Source organism: Rosa rugosa, chromosome 1 (assembly GCF_958449725.1).
Source record: "Rosa rugosa chromosome 1, drRosRugo1.1, whole genome shotgun sequence".
NCBI lineage: Eukaryota > Viridiplantae > Streptophyta > Magnoliopsida > Rosales > Rosaceae > Rosa > Rosa rugosa.
Window position 1 is genome coordinate 11,133,220 of NC_084820.1, and position 14,363 is coordinate 11,147,582.

The following is a 14,363-nucleotide window of genomic DNA, read 5'->3' on the forward strand; positions in this document are numbered from 1 at the left end:
GCTAGTCTCTGTGATCGACAGGAATATCAGATCTACTGGGTGAAGTTCATACTGAATAAATACGGGGGAGAGACTGGGACAAAAAAGGTGGTGGAGATTGGTGTCGATGTGAAGCAAGAAATTGACACGAGCAAATGTATGTCACATGTGAGCGATCGAGGGAGGGAGAGAGAGAGCGAGAGATGAAGCTTCGGGTTCACATGACGACGGCCCAAAAGAAAGAACCAAAAGGGTTGGAGGAGGAGAGTATTCACATGCAGATCAGCAGATGCCACGGTGGTGCATGGGTCGACATGTCTTCCTCAGCCCCCAGGACAAGAGCAGCAAACTGAGACCTTGCTCAGCTACCCTTTTCTCACTCTTGCATCACCGTTAGGCCCTTGGGGTCATAGTTAGTTAGTTACTAGTGTATATAGATGTTCTTAACAAGCAGTATATGAGTTTGTGAGATTTTAGTTGGGTGGAAACCCTAATGTCCCCATCTATATAAAGTGTTGAAACCCTAAGATTTTAGTTACTAACTAAATCTGACCAAAAGATAAAGTGTAGTACTGAAATAAGCTCAAAAAGCATACTTTAGTGACTATACAAAACCGGGTTCCGCATGCTGTAAAATACTAAACAGTCAAAACCCTCCCCCATTAATTTTACTCGAGGAACTGTCGTCACATTTTGACCTTGGTCTTTTTACCTTGTCCGATTGTTGGACAGGTTAGAGCTCACTCATTGCGTAGCTTTCAGCCACGCAGTGACAACCGTCGGCACATGAATTATGAATTGTGGTGGTGATGGAGTCTAAGCTAACTAAGCTGTAAGCTGTCTGTATATTACTATTTTTGCAACCAAGTAATAAATACACCTCCACTCCCAACCAAAAAAGCGTATCCAAAAAATAAAAGGAAAATACAACTCTGCTTCTTCCTTTCCAAAAAGCTATCATTATTTTATATATAAGTGTACATTATAGAGACCCAGAAAACTCACAGTCCAAACACAAGTAATGGACTTTGTTGCTCCTGCTCCACAATCCTGAACTAGCTGCTGCCCATTCTCTCTTTACACATTTCACTATTGATTCTCTGCTTGAGTTCTGTTTTGGTTAATAGAGAAGGGAGAGTGGGAAGAAGAGGCTGAAAATGGAAACCAACTCTGTTTACAAGTTGTGCTTGTTCTTGGGCTTGGTTTGGTTCTTGGGGTTTCATCAGCTGGTTCAGTGTACTGTGACCTATGACAGGAAGGCCATTGTGATTAATGGGCAGAGGAGAATCCTCATGTCTGGTTCAATACACTACCCCAGAAGCACTCCTGAGGTACCCATATCTTTCCCCATTTTGACATTTCATTCTTCTTTGATTTTAGCAATTCTTTCCAAAAATGTCTTCTTTCCCCTTATTATTATTGTTTTTTTTTTTTTTTTTTTTTCTGGGATTTTTCTGATTTAATGGAGAAATAATGGGCTTTGGTTTTAGATGTGGGAGGATCTGATACAGAAGGCAAAAGATGGAGGTCTCGATGTGGTTGAAACCTATGTGTTCTGGAATGGCCATGAACCTACCCCTGGCAATGTACTACTACTATTCATTTTCTCTCAGCAATTGCTACTTTGTCTTACTCTTTTTGTTAGTCATTTATCTTTCTGACCATGCATGTTTGCTATGTTTTGTTGGGTTTCAGTTCAATTTTGAAGGGAGGTATGATCTGGTGAGATTCCTGAAGACCATACAGAAAGCAGGGCTCTATGCTCATCTTCGCATTGGGCCTTATGTTTGTGCTGAGTGGAATTTTGGGTACTTCCCTTCTCTCTGGATCTAACTATCTTCGCTTCTTGTTTTTCATGTTGAGGATTTGAGGATTTTCCACTTCCAGTTCTTTATTCTTTTGAGTAAAGTTATCTGATTTTTTTTTTCATTGTGTGATTTGTAGGGGTTTTCCTGTTTGGCTGAAATATGTTCCAGGCATCAGTTTCAGAACAGACAATGAGCCTTTCAAGGTTAATTATATTTACTTGATTATGTTGCATGACCTGTTTATGGAGAATTCACGGAGCTTCTTCATTTGTGGTGTTGCAGAGGGCAATGCAAGGGTTTACTGAGAAGATTGTGGGACTGATGAAGAGTGAAAAATTGTTCGAGTCCCAGGGAGGCCCAATTATTCTATCACAGGTACATGAGCATTTTGGGTTATTATTGGGATATGTAGATAATTTGTTGTTATATGTGAGTTTATGTTCTTGATTTTTACTGTATCAAGAAATATGTAGAAGAACTAATTAGTTCATATCTACTGTTGTGAATTAAACTATTTTGAGTCAGGTGATAATGAGGATCTGTTTGTTCTATTTCTTTTTGTGTTTCGGGGTTCAGATTGAGAATGAGTACGGAGTACAGAGCAAGTTATTTGGAGCTGCTGGACATAATTACATGACCTGGGCAGCAGAGATGGCTGTTGGGTTGGGAACTGGGGTCCCATGGGTGATGTGCAAGGAAGAAGATGCTCCAGATCCAGTGGTGAGCATTTAACACTCTTTGTGCCTGCCGATCTAGGCTTGATTGGTTATACATTTTCCTTATTAGTCAACTCTCATGCAATGGACCTAAAGTTTTAAAGAGTTGTGTAACTGGGGTCCTTGTTAAAGGAGGTCTCTTATAAGTTTAATTTTACTTATGGGAAGAGGTTTTATTAATGTTTTGTGAATGATGGTGACAGATAAACACATGTAACGGTTTCTACTGTGATTCTTTCTCTCCCAACAAACCATACAAGCCTACGATTTGGACAGAGGCCTGGAGTGGCTGGTAATTTGTTCTGCTTGTTTGCTTGGGACCTCATGTTTGTTAATTTATTGCAATTGAAAGTACAACTATTTAACTCTTTCTGTCAATATAAATATGAAGGTTTACGGAGTTTGGAGGTCCAATTCACCAACGACCAGTTCAAGATTTAGCATATGCAGTGGCCAGATTCATACAGAACGGAGGATCATTTGTTAATTATTACATGGTCAGTGTTCTCTAACTGATTTTCTGAGGCTGCTGAAAGTGTGCAATGTTAATATTGAAACTGAATTCCTGTGTTCCCAACTGAAACAGTACCATGGAGGAACCAACTTTGGACGCACAGCAGGGGGACCTTTCGTCACTACCAGCTACGACTATGATGCTCCATTAGATGAATATGGTGAGAACCAACAATTATGTGCTATTGTCCAAGGAGTTGATCAAAAAGTTACAACTTGAAACATCGTGCCAAACACCAACCCCTAGTGGTTTAGTGTGGTTTTGTCCTTGTTGTATTGGTGACTGGTTGCACTCTTTTAGGCATCTGATGATCTGCACATGTACAGATTTTCAGTACCTGATCAGTCAATCTCAATATGACAATGACTAAAATTGCAAAAATGATGAGTTTACCAGTATTTTCCCTAAGCAAACTAATGTCTGTGTGTAATCACAATATAGGTTTGGAGAATCTAGCTAACTGCTCCGCTCTAAAACTTGACAGGTTTAATCAGGCAGCCAAAGTATGGTCATTTGAAGGAGCTTCATAAGGCTATTAAGATGTGTGAACGGGCTTTAGTTTCAGCTGATCCAATCATCACTTCACTCGGGGACTTTCAACAGGTCTTGCTTCTATTCCTAAACTAGCTTTTAGGTGGTTCCACCAGTAATTCTCGTTTAACTCTAGGTATTTTTTTTTTCCAGGCTCATGTGTATACTTCAGAATCAGGAGATTGTGCAGCATTTCTTTCGAACCACAATTCCAAGTCAGCTGCAAGGGTGATGTTTAATAACATGCACTATAACCTGCCTCCATGGTCAATCAGTATCCTTCCTGATTGCAGAAATGTAGTCTTTAACACTGCAAAGGTATTAATTTCGATTCTCTGAACATGAGCTACTTTGTAGAAATCACAGACCATACTTATCAAAATGAGCTTTTGTTTCCTTCACTTCATTTTCTTGTAGCATTGAAAGGTTCAAAATCTCTGAGATGAAATTGACATTTTTTGTTCCTGCCACTTAGGTTGGAGTTCAAACATCACAAATGCAAATGTTGCCAACAAATGTTGAGACGCTATCATGGGAAACGTATGATGAAGATCTTACATCTCTAGATGACAGCTCAACGTTCACTGCTCCAGGTCTGTTGGAACAGATAAATGTTACAAGGGATACTACTGATTACCTGTGGTACATAACTAGGTGAGAATTTCTTCAGGCTAACTATTATATTATCTCCACAGTTTCCTAGAGTCAATCTGTCTATCCTTTTTCTTGAAAGTTTTTCTAGATTACAGAAAATAGGCTTGGCAGTGACTATAAGTTGCAGTTTGCTCTAGTTGGCCTATGCCAAGTACCTAATATGTGGGACTAATATTCTTTTTCCAATGTGCTTGCAGCGTTGACATTGGTTCATCTGAATCCTTCCTGCGTGGAGGGGAACTCCCAACTCTTATTGTTCAGTCAACAGGTCATGCTGTGCACATCTTCATTAATGGACAGCTTTCAGGTACAGTTTTGATATGCTTTTTGCACTTATTATCATTCTAGTTGATTTAGTAGTGAAAACTTTAACATTTAAATATACAATAACAGGTTCTGCCTTTGGAACAAGGGAGAATAGGAAATTCACATATACCGGCAAAGTCAATCTACGTGCAGGAACCAACAAAGTTGCGCTGCTCAGTGTTGCTGTTGGATTGCCAGTTAGTACCTTATCCCACCTTTACTAATTCTTGACGTAGATGTGATAACCTCGTTACACAAACCTGACATTTTGTACTCGGGCTACCTTCTTCTTCTTAAATGTGTGACGTAAAGTTATTTTTGTTTATTGAAGAATGTGGGCGGGCACTACGAAGCATGGAATACAGGAATCCTTGGCCCAGTTGCACTTCATGGACTTGACCAGGGAAAATGGGACTTGTCTTGGCAGAAATGGACCTACCAGGTAGGTGATCTTACTTGGGTAATCAAATATATTTGTGCCGATTCAAAGAACCATTTTTTCGCTTATCCCTGCTACTTTTACAGGTTGGATTGAAAGGAGAAGCCATGAGCCTTGTATCTCCTAATAGTATTTCCTCTGTTGAATGGCTGCAAGCATCATTAGCTGCTCAAAAACAGCAGCCATTGACTTGGCATAAGGTATGTGACAAAGGAATATGAAACTCAATGTTGTAATGGACAACAGGTGAATGGGAATATTAAAACTCTAAATCACTTTTGCAGAGCTTTTTCAATGCACCTGACGGAGATGAGCCGTTGGCTTTGGATATGGAGGGAATGGGAAAAGGCCAGATATGGATTAACGGGCAGAGTATTGGAAGATACTGGACTGCATTTGCTAATGGTGATTGCAATGGGTGCGGTTATGCTGGAGGTTTCAGACCTACAAAGTGTCAAACAGGTTGTGGTCAACCCACACAAAGATAGTAAGTATCCATTGATGAAGATTTATTACAAGGATTGTAGTATACAAGTAGGGCATACACATCTAGTGGCTTCCCCTAACTTCCATGTAAATTTCTTTTTCAGCTATCATGTGCCTCGGTCTTGGTTAAAGCCAATGCAAAATCTGTTGGTAATTTTTGAGGAACTTGGAGGCAATCCTTCAAGAATTTCTATTGTAAAGAGATCTGTGAGTACCGTCTGCGCTGACGTCGCTGAGTTCCATCCAACAATAAAGAACTGGCACATTGAAAGCTATGGAAAGGTAGAAGACTTTCACAGCCCCAAGGTTCACTTGAAGTGTAACCCAGGCCAGTCCATCTCTTCCATTAAATTCGCTAGTTTTGGCACACCTTTCGGGACCTGTGGAACTTACCAGCAAGGAAGTTGCCATGCTTCGACATCATATTCTGTACTAGAGAAGGTACTTAATATTGCTATCTGGTTTTCACAATCTACTAGAATTCTTACACTATTTCCTGACTGTGTTTTTTTTTTTCTTTTTTTCCTTTTCATCTCTTCCGTTCTCACAGAAGTGCATAGGGAAGCAAAGATGTGCAGTCACCATATCCAACAGTAACTTTGGAGATCCATGTCCGAAGGTATTGAAGCGTCTCTCAGTTGAAGCAGTTTGTGCTCCTACAACTTCAACAACTGCACAACCCAATTGGAGGGGTTAGTAGTTAAAGATCCTATGATAACTGTTGCACCTAATGAGTTAATTATATACCACAGCAAGCAAGTGAACCAAGCAGAGAAGAAGAATAAGAGGTAAAGTACACGGAGATAGTGTTTTAGTTAGGTTGAGTGTCATAGTTTTTTCTTCTGATGAAGAGTAGTAGCTCTGGTTAAGGGTGTTTGGAGCAAAAGGCAAGTAGTTTGTAATTTAAGTGAGCTTAATGGACCTGTGCAAAATAGTAATTGTCGAGTAGGTGAGCTGTAGTTTCCTGGGGTCCTACAATTTAGGTGCCCTAGGGCTCCGGCGCTCTGGTCCTCGGCCTTTTAACCGGGGATACGGGCAGTGCAAAAACTGTGTTTCTGTTGATTGATTGTATTGTTCATGTACTGTTGGGGAACAAGTATAACCCCAATTAGGTACTCAGGTTCATGTTAGGAGCGGATCCTAGTATGACAATTTGTTTACTGTGCAGTCTCTGAAAAAAAATTGAAGGTGTTCATTTACAGTGCTTCCCTTCTTCTTCTTCGTCTTTTTTTTTTTTTTTGTTGGCAAAATACAGAGCTTCCCTTCTGATGGCATATTTTACAATCCTTGAAACTGAAAAACTGAATGTTGGAGTTAATCACTGACCTGTTTAGTACTTTGAGCCAAAGGCTAGCAATCCCAGTGAAAACTTTAAAAATTGCTGCTTTCATTTTTATTTCAAACTCCCTTGGATGAGTTTGATCTAAACGGTCACTTCAAAGAGAACCTCCACAGACAAGTAAAAAAGTTTATACTATAACATTCACCAAGTAGAATTCTTTCAGACCGTGAAAAGAGCTACGATAGAGATGTATTTATGCAGAAATCAGATGAAAAGAACACAAGTACCACACCAGACTTGTACAAGTCAAAAGGTTAAATATAAAAGTCTAGATTTATATAGCGATGATCATAAGCTTTGTGCCTCCTACAGGCATAATATAACGCAGATCTTGATAATCAGGCAGAAGCAGTAGCTACGTGCTTTGCTACAGTCTGCTGCAGTTCCTCTTTCTTTGCTCCCACCACTTTGTCCACAATCTTCCCTTCTTTCAGAAACATGAAGGTCGGCATTGCCTCTACAGCCCAATCTTGAGCAACCGACTACAAAAAAGTTCAACTGAAAGTGAGCTTTATTTTCTTAGTGTGTGATTACTGACTCTAAAACATATTTAATCTTAGAAAGAGCCAATCTTTGTTGTTCGATTACCTTCAACTCATCCACATCAATCTTTACGAAGATGACATTTGGAAGCTTCTTGGCCAGCTCTGACAAGAATGGCGCAATGAAGCGGCATGGTCCACACCATGAAGCAGTGAAATCAACAACCATCTGCATCAATGGTAGAGCTCAGTACATGAGCAAAGCAAGAAGTGGAAGAAAATAACAGAAATTCACCACGTGAAAATAAGCATGGTCAAATCTTGTCCCTCTCATCGATTCCTGTTTGCATAAAACATACAATAACTTATCCCACTATCACTCTGACTAATTTTATCTCAAAACACACCACGGCCTATTGCATCTCTGCTTACTTTCATTATGAGAATTAGAGTTTGATCTATAAGACTACAATATTTGGCTATTTGCAAACAAACACACGTGAATACATGAGAAGACTACCAAAATTGTAATATTTCAAATGCTTAACCTGAACAAATTAAAATGTACTTGTTATCATAGAATCATCATCTTTTTAACCCACCCAAGGACTTTCATATGACATTTTAATACAAGTTTCGTATTTACAGATCATTGAAGTACCATGACTATAAATATTCATGAAAGGGACAGTTGACGTGGTAGGATGAAACAAAAAAGAGGGCTTGTAGCGACACTAACAAGAGTAAACAGCCCTAAAAATCCCCATGCCGTTTGTAGAATAAACCATATAACAACTCGTAAGCCAGAGTCAAAACCTTTGTCATCTGTGAGCATAAGTAAATCCATTTTAAACTAGAAGACATAGAGGTACAACAAAGCTTCTGAAATATAGTTATTTACAACTATCATCCTAATGCTGGGATATTCCTTTAACAAGAAAAATTGCACAGATATGTCGTTTGACCGTTTGTCTGCTCCAAATAACAAAACTTGTACAGTAAAAGGTCTGCCTTGCATTGTTAATCTATTCATTCACCTCTACTTTTGGCCATAAAACGACAGTAAAGAAAGACATGTTGCTGCAGATAAATTCTAAATATACTCTGGTCAACAGGTCCATTTTCCTCGATCTAATTAACAAGGAAAGCAATCGCTCTCTAACAGTAACGGGTCATGATCAGAATGCAAACCAGAATCCCACATCTAACAGAGACACCCCCTTTGCCTATAGTAAAATTCCAATCGTTTTAATTTTTTTATGTTATAATGTCAATCACAGCTTAAATAATCAGCCTAACAATACATATATTATATATACATAGCATCAAGAATATTGAATCATAAATCTAGACACAAGCACGCAAATCGGATCAAACAATCAGAAACCAAACGGAACCCATTACCCAGATTCATCACATCTCAGAACCCAATTACCCAAAACCATAAAAAACAGCAACCAGATCAATCCGACATGGAGATCAAAACAAAAGGTACCAACTTTTGAATACAGAGTGATAAAAAAACCTAGAATTATACCAGTTTCTTGGTGTCGTTTCCCTTCTGAAGCTGCTCGTTCCATGCATCCACAGTGTGGACACTGACGACTTGTCCCTCCTCTGCTGCCATATCTCGCTTTTTGTTGCAGAAACAAAAACAAAATTCCAAGCGACACAAAACCGCAGAGCCTTTTCTATGGGTTTCCAGAAGACTCTGTTTCACTCTTTATTATAAGAGAGCCGCAGTTCTTTGTCGCTGTGAGAATGCCCTTGAAATTCTCGTTAATTACAAATTTGCCAGGGGCGATAAGGACTATGCACGAAAGAGGAGATTCCCATGCAACGTACGAGAAGCTAATAGGGATGGCAATGGGAATACCATCTCCATATCCCCAGAGTCATTCTCCATCCCCATCCCCATCCCCGCTCCAATCTCCAATAAAAATATGTTGGGAATTCCTCGTCCCCATCCCCACTGAGGACTTAGCCTCCAAATCCGCCCCAAATCTCCAATAAAAATTTAATAAATAAAATAATTTTTTTTCTTATATTGCCTTTTTTAATATCAAAATCTACAACAAATAAAATTAAAACATGATTAAATTCATAAATCATAATTCAGTGAATGTAAAAGTCAAAACACCATTAAGTCGTCTACTGTTCATCTTCTCTCTACTCAGGCTCTCTTCTTCTCTGCAGCTTTTTTCTTCTTTGTTTTTCCTCACCCATGTGGTGATGCCTCACCCTCTGTGATGATTCCTCACCCAAGTGGTGTTTTGTTTTCCTTGTTTTTCTCTTCTTTTGCCTCTGATTATTGTCCTCAATGTTCAAATCGGTTTTTAGATCTTAGATCTGAATCTCTAAGATCTAGTCTCAGATTTGTTCTCATGGTCATTTTCAGTTTTTGTTCTGCCTTTGCTCCTCAAGATGTCCAAACCGTGAACAAATCTCTTTCTTCTTGTCTACCTTGCCCTGCCATGGAAGAGTTCGCACTCCTCTTCAACCACCTCTTTAGATCTCAGGTTTGTTTGCTAAGATCTATTTTGGTTTGGTTGTTGTTATCCTTTTATGCGAGATCTTCTCGTAATCGGTCAATTGGAGAATGCATTGCACCTCTGCCGACCACCCCTGGTTACCAACCGTCGCTCATGATTTCAGTCAGAGCTCCGGTGTCGAATCTGCTATGGCGGCTACAAGGTGGAGATGAAGAAGAAGCTTTGAATACGATTTGGGTTTTTTTGGACTGCTTAGGCCTTTTTGTTTTCGGCTGTTTCTTTTTTGTATTTGGATTTCTCTAGTCTTGCTTGTTCTGGCAGTTGACTATGTGAATCATGCTTTACAGACTTGTCTGTATTGGGCTGTGTCCCTTGTACTGTTGTTTGGCTTTGAGCCTTGTTATTTGATGCTACCTTTCGACCAAAAAAAAAAAAAAAAAAACACTATTAAAATAAAGTAGTAAATGTATATATTTGTGATTTATATTATAAAATAAATAAATATATATATATATATATATAATAAATTAAATATATGTATATATTATTAGGGCGGGTTTGGGGATGGGGATCACAATACCATCCCCGCCCCATCCCCAATCTTAGATAGCGGGGATTGGGGATTTAGGATCCCCATCCCCATTCCCTATTTGTCCTTGAATTCTCCTCCCATTAGGGGTGGGTATCCAATGGAGCTCCGCTCCGTTGGGGATTTTTGCCATCCCTAGAAGCTATACAGGTTGCAGCTGTTAATTGGTGCTTTGTTGCTGTGGACTTGGTGCGGTTAAGTCCACGGTAAGATTTATGGGTCTTAGTGTTTTAAGTTTTTAACCGTTAGATTTGTAGAGAAGACAGGTGACTTAGAAGTCCTAATATCATGTAATTTTTATTGTTCATGTAAATTGGATCGTAGCCTAATTATTAGTAAATCGGTAAATCCATGACATCTGTACTCAAATCTCATTTGTATCTTAGTATTATTTTGTATATAAAATAAAATAAATCAAGGGTTTTTGTCCATTTACCTCATTTGTAGAGATTTTTTTTTTCCCACTTACCCCATTAAATTTTTTTAATTCTCTCTTACCCAAAACACTTTAAGGAAGTCTTCCCTAATATCCCATTAATGTTTTTGTTTTAAGGGTTTTTGTCCATTTACCCCATTTCTAGGGATTTTTTTCCCACGTACCCCATTAAGTTTTTTTAATTCTCTCTTACCCAATACACTCTAAGGGAGTCTTCCCCAATACCCCATTAAGATTTTTTTTTTGTTTTTAATTTTTTTTAATACCATTTTACCCCTCACCCCTTTGTTACTTAGAGAGAGAGAGAGAGAAAATGGATGAGAGAGAAACCATAGGAGACTTCGCCGGAGCCCGTCACCGGCCGCCGGAATCCGGTCACCGGTCGCCGGATTCCGGCCAACTGTCGCCGGAATTCGGTCACCGGCCGCCGGATTCCGGCCAACTTTCGCCGGATTCCGGTCACCGGCCGCCGAAATCTGGTCACCGGAATTTGTTGAAAATCTCACCGGAAAGGTTTTTTTGCCCCCAATAGACATCTATTGCCCCCCAATAGACGTCTATTGCCCCGATAGTCTATTGCCCCCTAATAGACGTCTATTGCCCCCCAATAGACGACTATCAGCCATGTATTGCCCCCCCAATAGAACTTTCGGTAGCCGGAATAAGAACTAATCTTCCTAAAATTAGACAGATAAAACTTTGATTAAAGAAAAAAACGAAGAAATTATATCAATTTTAAAACGTCTATTGCCTCCCAATAGACGTCTATTGCCCCCCAATAGACGTTTCGATTACCGAAATGAGAACTAATTTTTCTAAAATTACACAAATATAACTTTGATTAAAGAAAAAAAGGGGAGATTACATTAATTCAAAACGTCTATTGCCCCCCAATAGACCTGTATTGCCCTTGACATAACACATTTTGTATCTTGTTACTCCAATAATTTACATTTTATATTACCAAACTTTCTCATTAAAAGGCCAAAAAGAAGAAAAGAGAAAAAAGAGAAGAAAAAAGAAAAGAAAAAAAAGAAGGACCGGCTGAGCTGTTTAGAGGTACTAGTCGCCGGGGCAGGTGACAAAATTGATTTGGGCACCCTTCTGCCTTCTGTGAAGCTGTGAAGTTGTGAAGCCGTACTTGATCTCACCGGAAAACCGCCTCAGGATGTGAAGTTGTGAAGCCGTACTCCTCCGAAGCTGAGTCAACCATAAGCAAACTCCAAAACAACGATCGCCGTCGTCGGCGATCCCAATCGGAAAAAATATGGACGAAAATCAGACGAATCCTCAGGATGTTAGCGCAGACCTCAGAGAGCTCGGCCTCGACCTTGGATCTGTACTCCTTGACGAGCGCCACATCCTCCTCGTTCTTGCGGCCCTCCTCCTTCTGCTCGATGCGCTCCTCGACGATGAGCTCCGACGCGCAGACCTCAGAGAGCTCGGCCTCGACCTTGGATCTGTACTCCTTGACGAGCGCCACGTCCTCCTTCTGCTCGATGCGCTCCTCGACGGTGAGCTCCGACGCCGTGGTGGACCCATCTCCTAGTAGCGCTCCGCCTGCTCGGTGAGCTTGGCCAAGTAGACGTGCTGGTCTCTGGTTAGGTTATCGGGGATGGAGGACGCCATTGAAGAGAGAGAGAGAGAGAGAGGGATGAGAGAGATCGATGTTTGAGTGGCATGATGGTAGTTTGTTAATTAGATTAAGGGCAAAATGGTCATTTGATTTTAAATTGGGTTAGTGGGAACAAAAATATGTTGATGGGGTAAGTGGGATAACTTTGGCTCATTTTGGGGCTTTTGGTCAAGGACCCTTTTTTTAAATACCATTTTATCCTCACCCCTTTGTTACTTAGAGAGAGAGAGAGAGAGAGAGAGAGAGAGAGAGAGAGAGAGAGAGAGAGAGAGAGAGAGAGAGAGAGAGAGAGAGAGAGAGAGAGAGAGAGAGAGAGAGAGAGAGAGAGAGAGAGAGAGAGAGAGAGAGAGAGAGAGAGAGAGATGGAAGAGAAAGAAACCATAGGAGACTTCGCCGGAGCAGGCCCGTCACCGGTAACCAGTCGCCGGATTCCGGCCAGCTTTCGTCGGATTCTGGTCACTAGCCGCCGCCCATCGAATTTTTCTAAAAACCTCTATTGCCCCCCAATAGACGTTTGTTAATGTAAGTGACCGAGGGGTCTAATTAACGTTAAAGAAAGAGAGAGAAATAGGGACACGCGATGTATAGTGGTTAGTCTCCCGCCTTAGCGGAAAACTACGTCCACTTCAATATTGCACTATATGTGTTTGGGCCTTGCGGCTAGGCCTGGCATTTAAACCCGTAACCCGCACGGTAAAAGCCCGCACGAACCCGCCCATTTATTAAATTCGTACTAAGAAAGTTCGCACACAAAAAGCCCACAAATTAACGGGCCTTGCGTGCTAAACCCACTAGAACCCGTTGGAACCCATTTACTTCAAAAAAAAAACCCAGTTCGACCCTTTCCGTCATTCGGCAACCACAAAAAACGCGAGCAGCCGAGCACAGCAGCCTCCCTTTTCGTGCACCCTTTTCTTTTCCGTCACCCAAAACCTAACTCTCTCTCTCTCTCTCATCTCTCTCTGCGCGCCCAATTTCTCAAGGTATTGGATCTGTCTTTTGCTTTGGGTTTTCTTCGATTCCGTGTAGTTTTTGTATCTGGTATTGGATCTACATGTGTTATTGGTTCTGGGTTTGAATGATGGAGTCGCATTTTTGCTTTTGTTGATCTGTGTGATTGTGTTCTGTATTGGTATGCATTTTGTTTTTGGGGTCTGCGTTTGATTTCTTAAATGATCTTTGGGTTTGATTTCTACTGCTTCGGAATTCTCCTTACTCTTGGGCTTTGATTCCAATAAGAGTTTGCTTTGGTTTGTTTTGAATTCGCATTGTTCAATGTTTTGGGTTAAAATTCGTTTTCTATTTGGTCAGATTCGTTTTTGGAAATGTTGAGTTTCTGGGTTTTGGAATGTGTCTGGATTAGTAAATTGAGCTGTGAAAGATTTGTCTTTTACTGGCGGTGTTTTTACATTTATGCTTGGTTAGGTGAAAAATGTGAGGACGTGGATGAGTTACTGTAAAGTTTGTGGGTTTTAGGTAGTGCTAGTGTTTGGCTTAGTTAATTGAATTGTGTGATAGTTGCTTTGAGCCAGATTATTGGCTTAGTCCATGGCTTTGTTTGTATCGGATTACTGCACTGTGAAATCATGTTGCCTATGAAGTTTCTTCAGTTTTGTTTGGAATGTGTGATAGTTGCTGAGAAATAAGTTCTTTCATGTTTCAATCTAGCGTTATGTGTTTCTTATAAACTGTTAAATCAGGTATTGCTAGAGGGTGTGGGTGGCAGCACATAGGGGCTTACACAGCTACTCTGACAAGTTTCTAGGCAAGAAAGAGCTCATCTCCTTTGTAAAGCAGCAATTTTATCCTGATAAAATGTTCAGAATTTTGTTCAAATATTGTTTCAGTATCAAATAAATTCATGTACGTCTTCATCCTTGATTTAAAACTAGAGGAAATATATTCAGTATCATCAAATCCATGAGAGGGTCAACAAAACTCAACATGAATGTA

At 40.2% G+C, this 14,363-nt stretch overlaps 2 protein-coding genes and 1 long non-coding RNA gene across 3 annotated transcripts; 2 read left to right on the forward strand and 1 right to left on the reverse strand.

Moving 5' to 3' along the window:
• The first annotated feature begins 951 nt into the window (after nt 1-951).
• LOC133717150 (beta-galactosidase 3) lies at nt 952-6,634 on the forward strand. The gene is made up of 19 exons (XM_062143812.1): nt 952-1,310; nt 1,470-1,565; nt 1,675-1,787; nt 1,924-1,990; nt 2,070-2,162; nt 2,364-2,507; nt 2,707-2,795; nt 2,895-3,000; nt 3,090-3,177; nt 3,502-3,620; nt 3,702-3,866; nt 4,024-4,202; nt 4,400-4,509; nt 4,596-4,705; nt 4,840-4,950; nt 5,034-5,147; nt 5,232-5,434; nt 5,538-5,874; nt 5,984-6,634. The coding sequence occupies exons 1-19, from the start codon at nt 1,137-1,139 to the stop codon at nt 6,128-6,130; spliced, it is 2,565 nt and encodes an 854-aa protein (XP_061999796.1). The 5' UTR covers nt 952-1,136; the 3' UTR covers nt 6,131-6,634.
• Nucleotides 6,635-6,887: 253 nt separating this feature from the next.
• On the reverse strand, nt 6,888-8,968 carry LOC133717158 (thioredoxin H-type). The gene is made up of 3 exons (XM_062143821.1): nt 8,795-8,968; nt 7,364-7,486; nt 6,888-7,257 (listed from the first exon to the last, which is right to left on the reverse strand). The coding sequence occupies exons 1-3, from the start codon at nt 8,882-8,884 to the stop codon at nt 7,114-7,116; spliced, it is 357 nt and encodes a 118-aa protein (XP_061999805.1). The 5' UTR covers nt 8,885-8,968; the 3' UTR covers nt 6,888-7,113.
• Nucleotides 8,969-13,227: 4,259 nt separating this feature from the next.
• Nucleotides 13,228-14,284, forward strand: LOC133727206 (uncharacterized). Its single transcript, XR_009855052.1, has 2 exons — nt 13,228-13,393; nt 14,111-14,284. It is a non-coding gene; the product is annotated as an uncharacterized LOC133727206 (long non-coding RNA).
• Nucleotides 14,285-14,363: the final 79 nt, after the last annotated feature.